Source organism: Fukomys damarensis, unplaced genomic scaffold (genome assembly GCF_012274545.1).
Source record: "Fukomys damarensis isolate Sample0158 unplaced genomic scaffold, DMR_v1.0_HiC HiC_scaffold_23, whole genome shotgun sequence".
Lineage (NCBI taxonomy): Eukaryota > Metazoa > Chordata > Mammalia > Rodentia > Bathyergidae > Fukomys > Fukomys damarensis.
In genome coordinates, this window is record NW_022900935.1 from 10390498 (window position 1) to 10410096 (window position 19599).

A 19599-nucleotide genomic window follows, 5' to 3' on the forward strand; every position below is an offset into this window, starting at 1 on the left:
TTTTTTTTTTTTTTTTTTTTTGCAACTGGGCATTGAACCCAGAGCCTTTGCACTAAGCTATCTCACCAGCTCTTTTTATATTTTGAGATAAGATCTTACTAAATTGCTATGAGCCCAAGCTGGGCTCAATCTTGTGATCCTCCTGCCTCAGCCTCCCAGAGTGCCAGGATTACAGGCGTGTGCCACACATCCTGCTAGGAAACCATACTACTTTTTTAAGTGAAGAAAAAGACCTGCCATTTGTCATCACAAATAATCACACAATAATCAGAACAAAAAGCCATTATCCTTATACTAACCCAAGTCATCTGGTATACCTCCCATCTTACATGCTTATAAGTGCTACCAAGGGCCTGCCTCTGGGAAGCTAAGCAGTGCTGTAGGTTGTTGAGGAAATTGCCTCAGACAGCCTCAGGGTTGGTCCTGAGCCTCTCCCTGTACCAGCGTGAGCCCCAGCGGCCAGGCCCAAACCTTCCACCAGTGCCAACTCCATGCAGTTACAGGGGGACCTGCACTGCTGTGCCACTTACCTCGGCAGACAGTGCCATTCTCCACCGCCTCGAAGCCTGCTTTGCACATGCAGCGTCCGATGGGCACCAGCCACTCGCCGTCTCCATTACAGTACAGCTTGATGGGCACGTCCACCTCTTCAGCGTTGGCAATGCAGCTGCCCCGGGCAGCTACAAGCGATGTGCTCTCTGCCCCTGACAGCGTCTCCTGGAAGATGGCACCATTCTGGATGACGCGGGGACACTTTCGATAGAAGACACGCACAGCGATGAGGGACATGCAGCCGCCGTAGTCCTGGAAGGCCAGGTAGAAGCCACTGCGGGACACGGGTCCGAAGCTCCGCACCTCGGTGTTGATTTTCATGACCCGGCCGCCCAGGTCTACTTGAGAGAAGCTCTCATCCGCGGCGATGGTGTCCACCTTCACCCACGGATTCTCCATCCAGTTGGGGAAGGTCTTGGTGGCCGAGTCAAAGTCAGCCTCATAGTAGTAGAGGTTGAAGGTCTCCTTGCAGGAGCCAGGCACACTGGGGATGCTGCTGCAGTCACGCACGGAGAACTTCATCTCCACATGGATGCGGTGGGCGCCGCGGCGCCGGATGAACTTGGTCCGTAACCAGTTGTTCTGGCTCGACTCAAACACGTTGCACACCTGGTACGTGCGGATCGTGTTCATGTTCTCATCATAGCCACTCACCTCTTCCCACTGTGGGTGAAATGCCAGTCAGATCGGGGAGGTAGAGGCTCAGCCCCAGGAAATGCCCTGTCTTGTGGGGAGACACCGGCTCTGTTTATGTGACCCTCCAGTCTGATGACAGAGGTACCAATTTGATGGGGTTGACGTGATCTTGATCCCAAGGAACTCCCCAGGCCGGTAAGAGTGGCCTACTACCAATCAATGGGAAGAGCACATGCCCTACCCTTGGTAACCCCTGGTAGACATGGGAGATGCGGCTCTGGCTGTCAGGGGTTCACTAATCTGCTGAAGGTGACACAGACCCCGAGCTCAGGAAGTTCCCACCTGCAAGGCAAATGGAGGGCTGCACCCTAGGGACCTCCTTCTGATGAAGGTAGATGGCTTTGAGCTTGGGGGCTGCCAGTCTGCCAGGGGAAGACAGAACTTCTGCCCTCTGGGAGCTCCCTGTCTGACCGGGGAGGTACAGTCCTTGCCCTTGGGGACTCCCAGGCTGATGGAGGAAGACAGTCTTCACCCCATTGATCTGCTACGGTGACAAGAAAGTCGGCCTTTCTCTGGGGCTTTCAGCTGCTTGGATTCCTCAGAGAGCTGCCTGGTCTCTAGTTCACAGAAGGTACCTGCCTGCCCTCTCTCTCCTTCTTGCCCAGAAAAGGTGCTCCAACACCCATGGGATCCCAGCCTGGGCATCAAAAACTTGACCGAGAACGACAGTCTGTGCTGCAGAAGGCTGGCCAGGTGACAGGAGGCTGGGAAGGGCGCAGGGCCCACGTCCCTGCACACAGACTCACAGACCTAGCTCATGCCCATGGCTGAGCCTCTGGTGAACTCTGTGCCCTTTTTAAGCACCCTTTCTTGTCTGTTTTTGTTTTCTGCAGTGCTTGGAACAGAACGCAGGTCTGTGCGTGTGTCAGGCAAGTGCTGCGTCACTGAGCCACCGGCACCCTCAAGCGCCCTTATTATACCTCTTCACACCAGGCCATCCCCTGGCTGCTTGTGCTTGGGTCCACCAACTCCCCTCAGGCCTCCCGGACAATCTCCCTGGACAAGGTCCTGGCACATTCGGCCCCCTTGGTCTGGGTTCCCTGGTGGGCCCGAGAGCTTGCTGAGGGGAGCCGCTCATCCTCTCCTTCTCCTGGGTCCCCCTTGGCGTTGGGCTGGCTTCACCTGTGTAAGCAGCAAAGGGCCCCAACAGCAGAGCCTCCCCTCTCTTCAGGATCCTGGGGCCCGGGTGTCATGTTTCTGGTCATGATTTGCACACATGACATCATTGCCCCCCTGTGGGAGAGGGAGTAGAAGAGGGCAAGCGACCTGAGTGACCCAGGTCACATGAACCCAGACCCAGCCATGTGCTTGCCTGCACCGTCCAGAGCACAGTGCTGCCAACCAACGTGACACATAACCCGGGGTCAGTCACTCAGCCTCTCTAGGCCACTATCTCCTTAGTTGCCAAATGGGACTACGAGACTGGCAGGTGTTAGGAGAGGTGCCACCTTCCAGTGGGTGTCCTTTGTTCCTCTGCCCTCGGATCCTCTGGGCCAAGTCTGCACAGGGAATGGTCAGTAGCTATAAGGGGTGAGTGTGGGAGGGGAGGCCAAACTGGGGCTTGTTAGCCCCGCCTCTCCTGCAATGGCCACTCCGAAGCTCCCTAGATTGCATTTAATTTTTTTTTGTGGCACCATGTGACAAAGTCAGCCCCTTGTTACAACTGCTGCTCTTCTTCAGAACTTAATTAGAGCACTTAATTAGAGCACTCTGCCTTTCTCCCCTCTCTCTAATTAACATGCGGAGGCCCTGCAGCCCAAACACCCCAAATAATTGCGTCCGGGGGCCCTGCAGCCCAGCCTGGCCTCATTACTGGCAGGGTGGGGCTATGGGCCCAGCCGCCTTCGCAGATGGAAAATTGGTGACAAGAAAGAGCCACAGAAAGAGGCCTGACCCTGGGGCCCTGCCTATTGAGAGCGCAGGCCTGGGGGTGAGGTGCAGCTCTGGGGGCTGCAGCTGAGGAGCTGGGGTGGGGGGAAGGGAGGGTATGGGCTGTGGAGTTTAGAGCCCTCCCCAGAGACCGGGAGGAGTATTAAAACTGATGACAATGATGATGATGACGACGATATTTATCATAGCTACTCTCTGTTGGGGGCCAACCTTAGAGACTTTGCAGGAGAACCTCACAAGGGCCCTTTGAGATAGTTGTCACCATTTCGTAGACAAGGAAGTCAGAGCTCAGAAAGACCAAGGAACTGGCCCCAAACCACACAGCACATGGGAGGCACAGGGACAGCATTTTAGAAATGTCTGACCCCACATCCTTTCTGCAAGTGCTGGGGAGAAAGGAATTAGCCCAGATGTGGACTCAGATGACCCAAACCAAGAAAGTACAATGATAAGAACCACAGATGCAGAGGGGGCCCTTGTGTTATGGGGACCCAGAAAAGGGGAAGAGAGGACTTGGCACACAACCCTGGATACAAATCTGAGCCCCAGCTGGGGTGCACGTCAGTGATAGAATGTGTGTTCAGCATGCACGAGGCCCTGGGTTCAATCCCCAGCACCACAAAACAAAGCAAAAAACCCCCAAACAACACATAAACACACATAAAAAACCAAAACCGAACCTGAGCCCCTTCACTGAGTAGCTGCAAGTATCTAAGCCTCCCTGAACTCCAGTCTCCTCATCAGCAAAAGAGCGGCAGTTCCTCCCTATGGTAGGACTGGAGATGACCCGTATAAAGGCACCCGATATGGCGTCTGTGGTAGAATGGGTACACAGGAAGTGACAGGGCCCTTTCCTCACTTGAAATGGGGGTCGAGCTGGCGTCTGCTTCTTGGGCTTGCCTCGAGGATTCCATGGGACAAAGGCTAAAAGCATCTACCACGTTGCCATGGTAATGGGTGCTCCGTCACTGATAGGGGATCGAGAGGTGGGACTCTGGGCCCGGAAGTGGGGAAAGGCGCTGGAGTGTGAGGGGCTTTCAGGCCTTGTGGCAGAGGCCAAGGCATTCTGGGGGATCAAGTGGGGTTGGGGACCACCAACTCACCCCTGATGGGGGATGCACCATCCAGCCCAGCTCAGCCGTTGCAGTAGTGGAGTCCATCAGCGTTTCTGTGGGGAGAGCAAAGAGTCACCACTTTGCCTTCCCAGTGCTGTCAATCACTGTGTCCTGACCTTCAGATCTCTCCCCTCGAGGCTGTTCCCTTACAGACCCCCCCACTCCAAACAGTCACCCAACTCTAATCCTCTAGACCACACTGCCTTTGGACCCTGCCTCTCCACCCTATAACCCCACCCACTCTTACATCTCAGCCAATCATCTTATTCCATTTTTCCACGTCCCACCGCTCTAGTCCCAATTCCAGGACCTCTACCCACGGTCAGCACCCGCCCTCCCTGCAATCAAGTCTCACTGACCTAGGTACTCTCCTTTTCCAGTGGGGAAGGGTCTTAAGCTGGGTGTTCTGGGTGGCTCCTGGGGATCCATCACCAGACCTTCAAACTTGTACATTAAATTCTGAGTATCTGTTCACTTTTCAGCTATGTCAAATCCTCAAAAACTGCGACATGAGCTTTAGAGGGGTCTCTATTCCATACCACTGAGCACCACCAGGTACCCTGTCTTGCCTCTCTGGCCTCACATTCTGTCAGAGTACCCTGTCTCTCTTTCCAGGAGTCCGGAGTCCTTTATCACCTCCCGTCCCCGTCCCTGAGGGGGAAGAGGGTCAGCTATCACACGTCTTCTGGGGCTGCAAGAGACTCAGATCAGTTTCTGGACCAGCGGCTGGAGGGAAGGAGTCACACAGCCTAGGGTGAAGGAGACCCACAGGCCCTAGAGATCCTCCCCATACCAGCCTCAGGACCCCTCCCTTCTACCCCTTCTCTGCCAAGGGGGCTTTAAAACACTTTTTGAACTGAACTGCAATACATCGAATGAATAGACCCCTTTCAAGAATTCATTCAACAAATAGATCTTGACGCCGATCATGTACTGGGCAATGCGCTGGGTACCCTGAAGAGGAAAAGAGCTAATGGCAAGACCCTCATTCACAGTGTGGCAGTGGAGATGACTTGGGAATAGAAATGGCTATGAAAATGTAGGTAGAGGAACTCAGAAGATCGCAGTGGGATCTTCCATGCTACCTAGCTCAGTTAGAATGGATTGGAGGCAGCCTTGCTCCAGTTCTGTAGCCAGTGCAGACGTCACCAATCAATCCCCACATGCTGTGGCACACAGAGCTCCTCAGCACGGCACTCTAGAAGCCCATGCTGACCACTTGAGTTGTGGCCAATCACCTCATTCTGCAGAAAGAGTAGCGGGCACATAGGGAGAGGGAGGGGCCTCCAAAAGGCACGGGGGAGTCGGTGGCAGAATAGAAGTACAGGTGTCCTGCCTCCCACCCTATACATTTCTAGACTGTTGAAATAATAAGTTTGGTGGCCCATGCTGGACACCTCAGGGTCAGAAGGTGGGGGCTGAGAGCCCTGTGTCCAGGCTGCCGAGAAAGCCCACATGGGAGGTAATGAACATGTGACCTATGCCAGGGCGGTGGAGAGTGAGAAGAAGAGGAAGCATTTGGCTAAAGGCGACCCCAGTTAGACCCCTGAGCTGACAAGAGAGGATGCAGAAGTGGCCCCTTGACTGCCTGTGGCATGTGTTTGTGGCCACTGTGCCCCTTTACCCTGGGGGCTGGTGCAGGGAGGGGGCTGCCAGGGCGCCAGGGACGGTGGAGCTAGTGCCAGGGGCATCTTTTTGATGGCAAATTTGAGGGAAGTTCTATTGTGCAGCATTGGAGCTGAAGAAAGGGCTCCTTTTCACACTCTGAAGGCTACAGATTTTTCTTCCTGGAGAGAACAAGGGCTGAACTTTTCACCTGTTTTCTCTCATCGGCCTCAGCCTGAGACGCGCCAAGCCGGGCTCTCTGCCTGGGCCTGAGGAACAGCTGCTGGGAGTCGTGCAGACAAGGGAGAGGAGAGACCGCCCAGGACCAAAAGGGGTCGGGTGGGGGCGACAAGCCCGCCAAGCAGGTGGCCCCACCCCTTGGCTAGATTCCTGGGCTGACCCAGAGGACAAGTGTTGGAAGGTTCTGTAGTCCGGAGAAGGAGGGGCTGGGAACTGACGTCCTCATTGTACGGATGAAAACTTGGTCTCAGGGAGGGCAAATGACTTGCCAAAAGGCAGGCAGGATCCCAAGTTCAAGCCCAGCCTGGACAATTTAATAACTTAGTGAGACCTTGTCTCAAAACAGAAGGGCTGGGGCTGGGGCTCAGTATGAAGGCCCTGAGTTCAATCCCCAGTATTTTGGAAGGGGAGGCTCAACCCCAGGCTCCTCAAAAGGCCAGGCCAGGGGGAACACTGCCTTGCTTTCTTGCTCCCACACAACATGCTAGGCGGGAACTGGCAAAGACTGAAAGTAACCCAGCTGCCTGGTTCACCCACGGGATGGCACTAGGAGGAGATGTGAAGTCTGCAGGTGGCTGGGAAGAAGGAAGTGTGTGGCTCCCCCTCTGCTTCCTCTTCGGGCCTGGCTCTGCGAAAGCTGGGCCCAGGCTGCTTTGGTAACTTTCCCTCCACCTCTTTTCTTCTTGTATTACTGGGGACGGAACCCAAGGAGTCCTGAACTACCTCCCAGCTCTTTTTAAAATTCTAAGTTAAAATTTTTATTTTTTCAGTCTTGAGGATTGAACTCAAGGTCTCATACATGCTAGGCAAGTGCTTTAGCACTGAACTACTTCCCTGGTCCTTTTTGTTTTATTTTTTGAGACAGTGTTGTCCAGGCTGGCTCAAGTGTGCTGTCCTCCTGCTTCAGCTTCCTGAATAGCTAGGCTTGCTGGCAAGCACCAGGGTGTCCAGCTCCTTGGCCCTTTGCTTTTCAAGTCTGGTGCACCCCTCTACCCTCTGCATGACACCTTGAACCTCCCATTGACTTGTCTTGTAACCCTGGGCCTTTTTAAATTTCCAGCGCTGAGGATGGAATCCAGAGCCTCAGGCATCTCCAGCAAGAGATCTGCCACTGAGCTACACCTCATCTCAACCTTGGCCCTTTCTAAGGCTGTTTCCTCACCTGGAAGGTGGCCAGAATACCTTCTGAGTGTGGACATACAGACTAACCGTGAGGAAGTGTGTCAGCCTGGGCCCCTGCACGGTGCAGACCCTCACGTAAGTAGCAGCTGTTATTTTTAGCTGGAGTGCAGCACCTTTTGGCCCACCTAGTGCTTGCACGCACGCCACTCCCTTTGGGCTCCTTCGGTGGCCCTGAATGTGAAGGTGGGTCCAAGAAGCTCCAGTTTAGTCTGGCTGGCTCCCCTACCCCCAAACCACCCTTGCCAACATCTAACAGCTTTTCGCTGGATGGCCACAGCCTCTGAGGAACCCCTCCCTCACTCTTGATGCCATTTTCCTGAGATGCCCTGTGTTTCCTCTTTGTTCCTCCCAAAGCAGGCGCAAAAGTCCCCGTTCCTGGCAGGATCTGAAGTTGACAGTTTTTACCTCAGGAACCTAGTGGGTTCAGGAAGCCAAGCTGACTTCTACCACCTGCACTTCCTCCTTCCTCCCCATCGGCCCCAGGCGTTTCCTGAGAGCTCAGATCCACTGAGATCCTATTAGGAACCAGATATTTCCACCAACACCCTTATAACACCAGGAGGTACTGGATACTCCCCATCTCACGGAGCGGAAAACGGAGGTTTGCAAAAGCTCAGGAACTTGCCCAAGATTACTCAGCGATTCCACTCCCAAGCTGCTCTCCCCGTGCACAGACCATGTGGCACTATCTCTCACACCCTCCCTTTACCCTTACTGCTCCTTCTCACCCTCTCCCCTCCACGCCTCCTGTGCCTGTGAAGTTCCAACTCAGGTCACCTCCACTAGGAAGTCCTCCGGCTCCCACCCACCCCGCAGCTCTGCAGCCCCGGGTGTTTCAAGGGGCCCCAGAAGTTGCAGGTGTCCTTGGTGGTGACCGTCCTTGTTTACTTTTCCTCTTCCCATGGTCTATGTGCCCCCCACAGGCAGATACCGGGGGGGGGTGTCCCCAAGACCCTCACCCTTACCTATGGGTTTGAACACACTCTAGAGTCCTGCTCCCTCAGGGCAGCCCAGGCTGGGGTTATTCATGTAGACAACATGACCTCGGCCCTTCCCACCCACACCTGCACTATGACTTAGTTACTATTTTGCCTCCAGCTGACTCTTACTCTTTTTTATTTCAAGTGCATTTTAAAGAGAGAAAAAAAAAGTAACCATTATTATAAATGGAAAACCAAGATCACTTGACATAAAAAGAAGGAAAACAAACATGAGACTTACAATTAAAAACATTCATCTGCAGACTACCTGACACTGTTCTGCTTCCCACGCTTTGGGGGCCTCCGAGTCCCACTGAGCCGCCTCGAGAGTGCTGGGAACGTCCCCGTCCCCATGCCCACTGTGACAATGACAATCCCTCACGCGGGGCAGCTGCTGTCATCGTACACAGATAACCGATCACCCTTCGGATGTGACAGAGACCACAGTGGGATGCGTGGCGCGTACTGCGGGTTACGTGCGGGAGGACAGGGAGAAGATGCCCAATGCGAGGACAGCTTCCTGGAGGCAGCGGCACTGGGGTGGAGGCTGGCAGGGCGTCCGCTGGAGGTGGGCAGAGGACGCAGCAGAGCAGAGGTGAGGGGGCCAGCAAGAGTGTGGCTCGTGGGAGCTAGGATGGGGCAAAGCGTGGGGCAAGCAGCGGCGAGAGCTGAGACTGAGCCTGTGGGCTGTGGAGCCCCGCTCCTGTTCAAGGAGCCATGACTCCCCGAAGCTCTAAGTGCCCACCTAAAAAAAAAACAACAAAAAAAAACAGACAAAGAAAAACCCCAATGGGTAGATGAAGAAAATGAGGCCACACAGATTCTCAACATCCAGGCAAGAGCTAGAACCAAGGCCCCCAGCCCAGAGTGCCTTCCTGGGGGCGGGGATGGGTTCAGGTCTTGGAACAGCTCCGGCTGCAGCTCCATGGTGCCCCAAACCCTCTCTCTCTCCTGGAGACTGCACAGAAGAAAGCAATCAGGAGGCCCTGATTGCACAGGCCGGGAGGCCCTGTCGGCCCCTCCAGCTACGTGTGAATGAGCAGTGTACATTTCAGAAATATTTGAGCTAAAAGGGGAGACACACTGAAGTCGTTAGCATCAGGCCCACAGGAGGTGGCTGCACCGGGCTCCTGCTCTCGGGCTGGGGCAGACGGTTGTCCCTGCTGCCCAGGCCACCCCTGGCCAGCTCTGTCCAGGACTGTGAGTCCCCAGGGCCACAGGTAGTATTTGTCTGCATGAATAAGAATGTGGGCATTCCAAAGATGTGAGGAGGGAGCTTTCATTGGTCACCTACTGTGTGCTAAGGACTGGCCAGGACACTGAATGTTGCTTCAGGCCCGGTACCACCAAAGGGATCTGTGTGGCTATTTACCCCATTTTACAGATGTGGAAACCGAGTCCAGAAAGGGGAAGGAACCTGTGTAAGGGCACACAGGCAGAGCCAGAAAGTGAACCCACATCTGTTTCCACATCAGTGTTATTTTTAAGATGCCATGGCCATAGACTTAAAAAGTAAACCCAAAACAAGAAAACCATCATTGTGTGTGTATGTGTGTGTGTCTCCCCGCCCCCCTCAGTAGGCCTGTGTGAGAGCAGGAGGGGAAGGAGAGAAGGCAGAAAGGATCCAGGGCATAAATTCTCCAGGCTAGAGCCTTTCTAGTGTGTGACTGAAGGCAAACCTATTACCTCTCGGCCTCAGTTTCTGCATCTGCAAAATGGGTCCGTGTGAGACCTAAGCGCCATCACGTGGGTGAGTCTGGTTGATCTGATGTTTCCCACAGCCCTCGTTCTGGGTGAGGTCTGTGCCTGCCTCCTCACTGCCTGCTCAGTGCAGAGAAGAGGCCTGGCAGAGTCCATGCAGCCAACCTTCATATGGCAGTGGGCTAAGATGCTAAAGCCCGTGTCTGATCGCGTCTCAACTGATTCTAAGACCTTCGGAGCCCCACTGTCTGCAGCATGGAATCCTCACTCCCTCAACAGTGTTTTCAAAGGTTTTGCCAACTTTGTCAAATAAGTACCTTCTAGGCCGCAGCCCGGGGGTCTGGCCATCCTAAACTTCCTTCTGCTTGCAGGAGGCACTGTACTTCCTTGGGCCATGGTGACCTGACATTTCCAGAATGCACTCCCTGGAATGCTTGGCTCTTCCAGCTTTGTTAGCCTGGCTAACGTCTCTTTCAAAACTGAGCTCAAAGGCTCCTTGCTTCTTCCTGGCAGCCGTCCTTGACTTCTCCCCCACTGAATTAAGTAGAAAAGTCACACCGTCCTATAAGCATCGACTCCACCTTGCGTACACCTGGTCTGAAGAGGCAGGGACAGGTCAGCGGGTCCTTCCCTCGAGGAGCTCCCAGGCTTGAGCGGGATAGGGAGGGACGGCTGGTCCAGGCTGGAAGCAGGGTATGCGCAAGGGGTCCAGGGCATGGGAAAGGTGGCTCAGAGCAGAAAAGGGGGACAAAGGCTCAGTCACAGCAGAATCGAAGGCAGAAGCTTGGATGCAAGGATGGGTGGAGGACACTAAACCCGAGGACAGCTCTCCACGGTGGGCTCTGGGCTACATGTCCCCTGCAGGGGGAACAAATCCTTCCTGGATTCCTTATAGGAAGGGCCTGAAGGGGAAGGACCTCAGATGAACGTGGGGCTGAGGAGGTTGGATCCAGTCCCACAGGCAGTAGGGAACTGGGGGAGGATTCTTCGGGAGGGCAATGACACGGTCTGCACCCAGACTGGCCAGCAGCCCACAGCCCAGGCAGCACATCAGCCTGGCATGGGATCCAAGTGGCAGATGCTGCTCTGGACCCTGGTCAGCAGCTCCTGTTCGACTCTCTCTGCGCTGCCGGGGCTGAGGTAACCCAGACCCAGGCCTGGATGGCATCCATGGCTTGGTGGCCTGGGACCCGACCTGGGTTATCAGTGACTGGGAGCCACAGCACTCTTTCCGTGGTTCAAATGAGAAATTCCAGGGGGAGGCAACAGGCAGGATCCGGGAGGTAAAGTGAAAGGCCATGAACGAGCTTAGAAAAGTCACTTCTATCTCCAAGCCTCAATTTCTTCATCTGTAAAGTGAGGATGCCGAAATCCTTGCTCCATGGTCCCCACAGCATTGCTCTGAGAACGCAAGGAGGCATCGGGTGCAAAGAGTTTTTACATCATGTAAAGGACCAGGCCACACAAAGCTGGCTCTGTGGAGGCTGCCTGTGGGCAGGTGTGCCCTTCATTAGTGTTTTCTCACTGACATCTCAGAGCAAGCTTATGGGGAAACTGAGGCAAGGAGAGATCAAGGACTCTTGCAAGGCCACATGGGACACGCAGAAGCCTCCAGGCCACACTGTCTCATGAAAGGAAGAACAAAATCACTTCTTTCATCAACCGAAGCCTGCGGTGTCAGGCCCTGATAAATATTCCACACAGCCTGGAAAAAGCTGGTGCTGTTACCCCATTGTACAGATGAGGAGACTGAGCCATAGAGGCTCAGAGATCTGCCCAAAAGCCACACAGCGGGAAGAAGCAGAGCTGGGATTTGAACCCTGGCTTCTCAAGGCCTCTCCTCTGATGATATCATGCTCACTGGCTCAAAGGAAGGCAAGCTGGGGTGGCAATGTCCAAGGTGCCTCGGGCTGGCTCCAGGGAGGTTGTGGATTTTCTAAAGTGAAATTGGCCACAGGCAGCCGGTGGTTTTTCTGGCTCAGCCCTCTGGTCGGCAAGAGGGGACCCTGCTAATGTAAAATCCTTCTGCCCCAGGGCCTGCAGCTATGCTCCTCCTTGTCCTCCTGCTGCTGTCAGAGGCCCTCCTCTGCCTCGGTTGCCTGCCTGGAGCCTGCTTGTGTTTTCTCAGGCCCGGCAGAGGAGTCCCCGTGACGCCGGCTCCTCCGTTATGTCCCCGCCTGCCTGCCGCTGGCCTGGGCATCCGCCAGCGAGGGCCGCCTGGGCTGAAACCCAATCCTCTGGGCCAGCCGGGCTGCTCGCTAACAGCGGGCCGCATTGTGCAGCTAGGGCTTTGGGGGAGCTTGGATTCGCTGCTTGGGGACCCACTTAACCTCCACAAAGGACAGGATGATGGATGGGGGTCTGGGACGGGGTTGCTGGGGGATGGGGTGGGTGGTAAATGAACACCAGGACTCACTGGGGAGGGAGGGAGAGAGGCAGGGATGATAGGAAGCTCTGGACATGCTAAGAGCTCCTTCAGTTCTCACGACAACCCCAGGGGAAGCCTTTACCTGTCCCATTTTACACGGATGGAGATGGAAGCTCAGAGAGGTTAGGTGACTTGGCCAGGGTCACACAGTAAGTCAGAAATTAAACCCAGGCTTATAGCCTTACTTGATCCTTCCCGACACATCAGGCTGCCCTCCTGGCCAGCATGTGCGCAGTGATTTTTAATTTGTAAAGTCTTTATTTAAATGAATCTACGTTCTTCCCACTTACCAAGTAGGCAATAAAAATATAATCACAGCAGCTGGCATCACTGAGCACGTACTGTGCACCTGGTACTATGCTGAGTACTGCACTATTGTGTCCCATGAGACCCTAATGTGACTTGGCGAGGGAGGAAACTGGCCGCGGTCATTTTGAGGAGAGGAGAGGAAAGTGACACACCGAGTCACCAAGATGTGGCAGAGCCTATTCCAAGTGTCCCCTCTGCCCACTGGACAGAGCCCACTTTGCAGAAAGCTCCTGAGTTACTTGTGCCTTTTTTCTGCGATACCCCCCACCCTCCTCACCTGCCTGGGACGCTCAAACCTCTCCTTCAAGACTTCAAATGCCACCTGCTCCGAGAAGCCTTCCCTCAGGACACAGGGCTTCCACACTCACACGTGTGTCTCCCATCAGTGTGTTCGTCGCCCTGCCTGCCACTTCCTGCTCTTCGTGAGGTCTTCATCTGGATGGTAGGCACCCCTGGAGGCAGCGGGGAGTCCAGTGGCCTTGGCGGATGTCTCGCTGTTGAAGTGACCCGAGTCCCAACTGACCATCCCGGCTGACCCGGACAGCCACGCGCGACCTGCTTACACCACGAATCTACCGTCTGGATATTTCCTCCAGGAGACATAGTCACCAGTGTCGCAACGGCTCCCAACGCGTATTCCGCACAGTTGTACCCTGGCATGCTTGAAGGACTGGCGCCAGGGCTCCTGCGGATACCCAAAGCCCCAGATGCTTAAGTGCTTTGTAGAAAATGGTATAGTATTTGCATACAGAATCCTCCCCTACACTTAAAACCATCTCTAGAATACTTGCAACGCCCAATACAACGTAAATGCTACGTTAAGTCACTGTTATACTGAATTGCCTAGGAAATAATGATGAGAAAAAAGTCGGGTTTGATACAGGTGCAATATTTTAAAAAATATATCTTTGACCCATGATTGGTTCCACCAGACAGATGGATGGATGCGATTTAAAGCCTTTACTTTGTGCCCACCCCTGAGGCAGAAATATTATCGTCCCCATATACCATCCACCCGTCATTCCTTTATCCACCAGTTTTTCAGCAACCCCGAGTATATATCCATTCATCACCCATACATCTTCCTACTGTGCCAGCCCCACTTCCTTCCTCCCTTGCTTCATACGGATGGGGGGAAATAAGCTTCAGAGAGGTTAAGCAACCTGCCCGCGCCGCACGGGTAGTCAGCAGCAGACCTGGCAAGCTAAGCAGGGTATTCTCTTCACCGCTCTCCGCCGCGGCCTCATCACCGTCTCACTTTATTTCTAACTGTCCTCTCGTACGCAGGTTTGACCTTAAAAGTCACCCCAAACCCTTCTGCATGTGAGTGGAGTGTAAATTACAAATCAATAAGACACAGGCCACTGTAAGTCCAGGCCGGGCCTGTCAGGTTGGAGTCAATTAGCAGGCCTGCCACAGGACCTGCTGGGACTGGATCTCTTTGCCTAATTGGCACTGGTTTCCCCCAGTGAAGGACAATTAACTCAAATCCCAGAACCCAGACCACCCCTCTGCTTCTGGGCAAGGTGTCAGGCATTTAGCCACATGGAATTTTACTGTTCATTCATGCACTCATTGACCCACACACCCGCCCACCCATCGATCTTTCTAACCATCTAGTCCTTGCAATTGTCTATGAATTATCCCGACATCCACTCACCAGCCCACTACCTATTTACCCACCCCCACGGTCGTCTACTCAGGTGTCCACCCATCTTTCCTACTCCCCCCCGTTCACTTACCCAACAATGTACCCACCCAAGCTCATGGCCATCCATCCACTGAGCCGCTCGGCCCAAGCAACCAGGTATAAAATCATTCCACCATTTTGCCACCCACCTACTTCTCTCACTTAACCCATTTACCCACCCACCCGTATGTCTAGCATCTCACTTAGGTCTCCCTCCTTCCCTTCCTCCACCCGCCGAGCCAGCTTCCCTTTCTCCCTTTCTCTCTTCCTTCCATTGCTGTCACTCACACATCTACACGTCTGCTCTCCGCTCCTCCCATCTGGCCAGCCCGCATTTGTCGGGTACCTACCTACTGTGTGCCAGGCCATGCTAACTAAGTACCAGAAGTCAAAAACAGACACCATCACTGAAGATATCAGCCGATGTGCAGCAATTGCTGAGTTCTTTGTTGTCCCAATTGAAATCCCCAAGGGCTTTTCAAGCTCCACAGCCCACCCTTGGATGAGGCTGACATCCCAGGTCCTGTGCTGCACCCCTGGATCTGCCTTCCCTCTGCCTCCACACAGCCCATTTCATGGGGCCCCACATGATCAGAGGGGGCTCACAATGGCCCCCGTGCTGCAGTCTGCAAGGGGGATCTCAGGCTGGACAAACGTCTTACCCCAGCAAAAGAGGAACCCTAACCCTGCCCAGGGGTCAGAGGAGACTTTCCAAATGAGTGCTACCTTGCCCGAGCCCCAACTTTTGTGTAGGAGATGGGCAGTGAAAAGGAAGGAGGGAAAGGGGAACAGCTGAAATGGAAGAAAGGGTGCTCCAGGCAAAGAGTCGGCTTGTGCGAGGCCCACCACGGAGCCACAAGAGGCAGAAGGTGGTCCTCACAGAAAGGGCTCAAGATACCACACAGCCTTCGATGCCGGGCCGAAGGGCAGAAAGGATGCAGGGAGGGGGCGGCCTGACTCAGCTGGCTGTGCACGTTCTTGTGTAATGGATCCACTTTATAGACGAAGAAACTGCGGCCTAGGAATCAGAGAAGTGCAGGGGCTGCCCCAGCCACATAGCTGGCCAAAACAGGGCAGAGGTTCTCTCCTTTCCTAAGAATGGCTACGGCTGCAGAGATGTTTCCAGAACGTCTGAATTACTCCCCTGCAGGCCCGCCTCAGTGGCTGTGGGGCGCGGTGACAGAACACCCCAGGGCACCATCTAGACACGGCATGACGCCGGGCTCCACTGCCAACTGCACTGGCATCTTGGGCGGTGGAGCAGGCACGGCTCTGCAGGGGCATTTTCTCGCATGCCAATGTTTCTCAGGAGAGTTGCTCAGTAATTTCCCACTGTCCTTACAAACAGAGCCTCTACGTTTTCATCATCAGTTACTGTTTGTTCCCTACCAACCTGATACCCCGAGAGGCAGAGCCAGGCTTGAGGGCTTCCTGGCATGAGCTGGTGGGGTTGGGGACATGGCAAAGCACAGAAGGGCTGGTGGTGGCAGCAAAGGCCTGAAAAGGAGCAGGGCTTGAAAGGAAAGGTGCTTCCGGGGAACATAAACCACAGGGAGGGGCACTCCCAGCCATCTGTAGAGAAAAGCAGGGTAGCCAGGAGGTGAGAGAAAACCACAGCCTTCACATCCGCTTGGCAGCATCTCGTCACGGCTACCATTTACTGAGCACTTACTATCTGCTGGGCAGGATACTACTCAGATAATACCCAGCGTTGCTCCTGAGTTCATCTAAGGCCCTCCAAACATTTTACGGGACATAGGATTGCCTCCCTGTTGCAGATAAGAAAACTGGCTCAGTGAGGTCAAATTAGACTCCTGTAAGTTGAGGAGGAAGGATTTTGATTTCTGGGTTCTGTTAACCAAACTCCTTTCAGCTTCCCATAGAGCCTTTTGGGCATCTAGAGTCTCAGGGGAGGGCTGAAGCAGATGGTGGGGTCAGGCAGTTGGAGCTTGGAGGCCCAAGCACAGCAGCACTGAGGTGAGAGCAGGCATGGCCTGATCCAGTGGCATGAGGTGGACTGATAGCCAGCCTAGTGCTCTTCCCGCCACAACCGGAAGATGCCCATGCAGTCTCTGCGGATGGCAGAGGTGTCTGAGGGGCTAAGGTTACGGGCAATGGGATTTTCTGGCTGCAGGTAGAGGATCTATGGATCCACGGCAGGGGAAGCTTCCTGCCTGCACTAGAGACACATTCCTCGAAGTCAGGGTAGACTTCCTGGGGGTAGTCGGGCAATTGCGGGAGCCCCTCTCCCTCACTCATGATGGCCTCGGGGCCAGTGCTGCCCCAGAAATGCAACCAGATTCCAGACACCAGCCCTCCTCCATATCCTGAGGGAATGACCAAGAGCAAGGGGGGCTCGAAGTCTTCAGTGGGCTGATGCTAGCTCCTGGTCTCAGTGGCACCTCCCTCCATCATGCCACGAGTCCAGTCTGCTCACTCTGAACCCCCTTGCTGCCCCCCCGCCTGAGTTTTGCCCTCCTCCTGGAAAGCTGGGCCATGGTGGGCAGGCCCGTGAGAGCCAAGGCCTTGAGTTCTTCAGGAGGCCAAGCCCTCACTTTGCCTCCTCATGCCTGCCCAAGCTGCTTCCCCTGTCAGGACGTCTACCTTGATCGCCTGGAAAACTCCTGCTTATCCTGAAGACTTAACTCAGGCATCGTCTCCTCCTGGAAGCCTTCTTGACGCCCCTCCTTTCCCCAGCTTGAGTTAGCAGCCTGTCCTCAGGGCCGTGGCCCTCCCTCCAGAGTGCGTCTGACGCCCTTTCCTAGCCCAGTGCTCGGGTGGGGCCTGGGGTCCTCCAGTGTGGGCTGCTAGGTGGGGCGGGAAGACCGTCAGCCTGTACAGTGAGGCGGAGGCGTTCTCTCCCAGGCACAGGGAGGGGTGGTGAGCAGTGGGCCTGTTTAAGCCCTCAACATGCCTCGGCCTCCCCAAGCTCCTGTCCTGGGAGCGGAGGCCACGGCACCTCCAGCCCTGCTCCCAGCCTCACTCAGCCCTCACCTTCCCAGCCCCACCTGGGGCTCCTCCTCCCTGGGAATTCTGCACTGGTGGTGGCTGCAGCAGCCTAGGGCAGCCCTCAGACCTGCTTATGCGGGGAGCTGGCTCAGGAATTCCTGCTCTAATTGGGAAATTGGATCTGGAACCTCAGGCATCTAGAGCTGGCGTGCGTCCCACTGGCACGGGTGCTCCTCTGCCCGGGTTAAGGTGTGTGGCGGGTGGTCCCCTCAGGATGGTGGGGGCTCCTGACTCCCTCGCTTCCCACAGCCCTGTGGCCTCAGTGACCTCATCTGGGAAATGGGGGCAGGAAGCCATGCCCACTCTCAGGTGGGTGCAAAGCTCTCAGCCCCAAGGCCTGCGTGGCCAGTGTAGCCGAGGGAAGCTGCCTTCCTGTATCTTCAGCCCCGCTCACCCAGAGACCAAGGGCGCTGAGAACAGCAACAAGAGGCACCTCCGGGCGGGTAGGAGCTGCTGCCTCCGAACATAACCTAGACTCCCAGCTATGGGGCCTCCTCAGTACCACTAATACTCAAGATGCACCAGAGGTTTCCATTTAGCAGATGAGGAAACTGAGGCCCAGAGAAGGTCACTTGCCCTGGGTCACTAGGGAGTTGGCAGTGCTGGGATTCTGAGCAGCAGCCCACCTGCGCCTTCCTCCAAAGCTCGGCGTCCCTGGTGCTGGGCCTGGCAGGGAGCGTTAGCTTGGCCTTATTTAAAGTTGCAATTATCTGTCCCATTTCCCGCTGGTGATGGCTGAGTTCTCTGGGGAGGTGGGAAGCACTGATGGAGGATACCAGAAACAGGGAGTTTCTATGGAATCCTTCCTGAGCCTCCCTCAGGATGAGGGCCTGGAACACGTGCACCCCTGCCCGTTCCCGACCCCTCTGCCCTCTGACCATGCACCAGGGAGCTGCCCAGGTCAGCAGAGTCCCCTCAGGGTAAGGGCTGCTTTCAGTTCTGCAGAGATGATGACGGTGGAGGGTCCCAGGCTGAGGCCTGAGAGATCACTGGGGAATAGCAGAAGGGGGCGCCCAGTGTAGAGATGGGAAGACTCAGGCAGCTGGGGAAAGGGTCCAAAATCCCCCAGTGAGGTGGCAGGGCAGGGACCTAAAACCTGGAGTGACACAGACCTGGAGACCAGGTCCAGGAAGCTTGATGGCAGGTGGAAGATGGACCAGGGCATGGCCAGGCCTGAGCAAGGGAGGCTGCTCACAGGGCAGAGCTAGAGGTTTCAGTGTGCTGGTGCCTCCCAAAGGCCTCAGGAGGAGCCACAGCCCAGTGAGTAAGCCAGTTCAGGGGACTAAAAGCCTCAGGAAAAGAGAGTTGGGCTGAGACCCTGTGCCCACTCTCAGCCGAGTAGCCAGAATGTCAGGCTCTTGATCCCCACCCCCACACACCACGACACAGAATTAGACTTGGATGCACACCCATCCCCACCACAATAAACGCCACAGCCCATGCCTCTCTGCCCCTGACATGCACACCCTCTCTGCATACCCTGTGCGCTGCCCCTGCCTGAGAAACACACAACCTGGCCACCATGACATGCAGTGAGCAGCCCTGGCACCCACCACTGCCATCTGATAGAGGGGCAGGAGGGCAGGAACCTGAGGGTGGATTCCAGGTGTGGTTTCGTGGCCTATCCCGTGGCACAACCCAGCAGTGGAGGTGCAGGCTCAACAGCCTTCTAGATCTGATCCCACCTCCCAACCCAGAGGTTCCTGGCAAGTCCCAACTTTTCCTTTCTGGGGTGCGGAATGGGAACACTAATTAGTACCAGCCTGACAGTTAATGACACCAAGACAGACAGGCACTTAGGCCAGCACCTGACTATACTAAGTGCTCAGTCAAATGTTATCATTGTTGTAACTCAAATTTCTACATGAATTGGCACAAGGCAGCCACTCAGTAAATAGAAATTATGATTTTATTAATATCAACGCCAGCCCACCCTCTCTGGTCAAGGCTGAGGCAGACTCTTGCTTTCTCGTCTATGGGAAACAGAACGACGGCACCCTCAGCCCCAAAAATGTCCGTGTCCTAATCCCCAGAACCTGAGAACGGCACCTTATATAGCAAGAAAGGACTTTGGAGATAAGACTGAACTAAGGCTCCTGAGACGGAGAGCTAATCCCGGATTAGCCAAGGGGGCCCAGTGTAATCGGGAGGAGCCGGAGGGGAGGAAGGCCGGGCACCGGAGGGCAGTGGCGGCGATGGCAG

At 55.1% G+C, this 19599-nt stretch overlaps 1 protein-coding gene and 1 long non-coding RNA gene across 6 annotated transcripts in view; one reads left to right on the top strand and one right to left on the bottom strand.

The window, feature by feature from the left end:
- The window catches only part of Ephb2 (EPH receptor B2), a 112407-nt gene extending 108028 nt beyond the window's left edge, over positions 1-4379 (bottom strand). For 3 of the 4 annotated variants that reach the window (XM_019207744.1, XM_010625998.2, XM_010625997.2), the window contains exons 1-2: positions 4242-4379; positions 531-1215 (exon numbers count right to left, since the gene is read on the bottom strand). In XM_019207744.1, the coding sequence (XP_019063289.1) occupies positions 531-1215; positions 4242-4298 (742 nt within the window). In that variant the 5' untranslated portion in view covers positions 4299-4379. Of the gene's footprint in view, positions 1-530; positions 1216-3997; positions 4023-4241 lie in introns of those variants that run through there. The other variant, XM_033767293.1, reaches the window with a different exon arrangement.
- Positions 4380-4481: 102 nt separating this feature from the next.
- LOC104863522 lies at positions 4482-8553 on the top strand. 2 transcript variants are annotated; one of them, XR_780599.2, is made up of 4 exons: positions 4482-4616; positions 7159-7355; positions 7635-7881; positions 8406-8553. It is a non-coding gene; the product is annotated as an uncharacterized LOC104863522 (long non-coding RNA). The 2 variants fall into 2 exon arrangements; XR_780600.2 differs by lacking the exon at positions 4482-4616 and adding an exon at positions 4947-5007.
- Positions 8554-19599: the final 11046 nt, after the last annotated feature.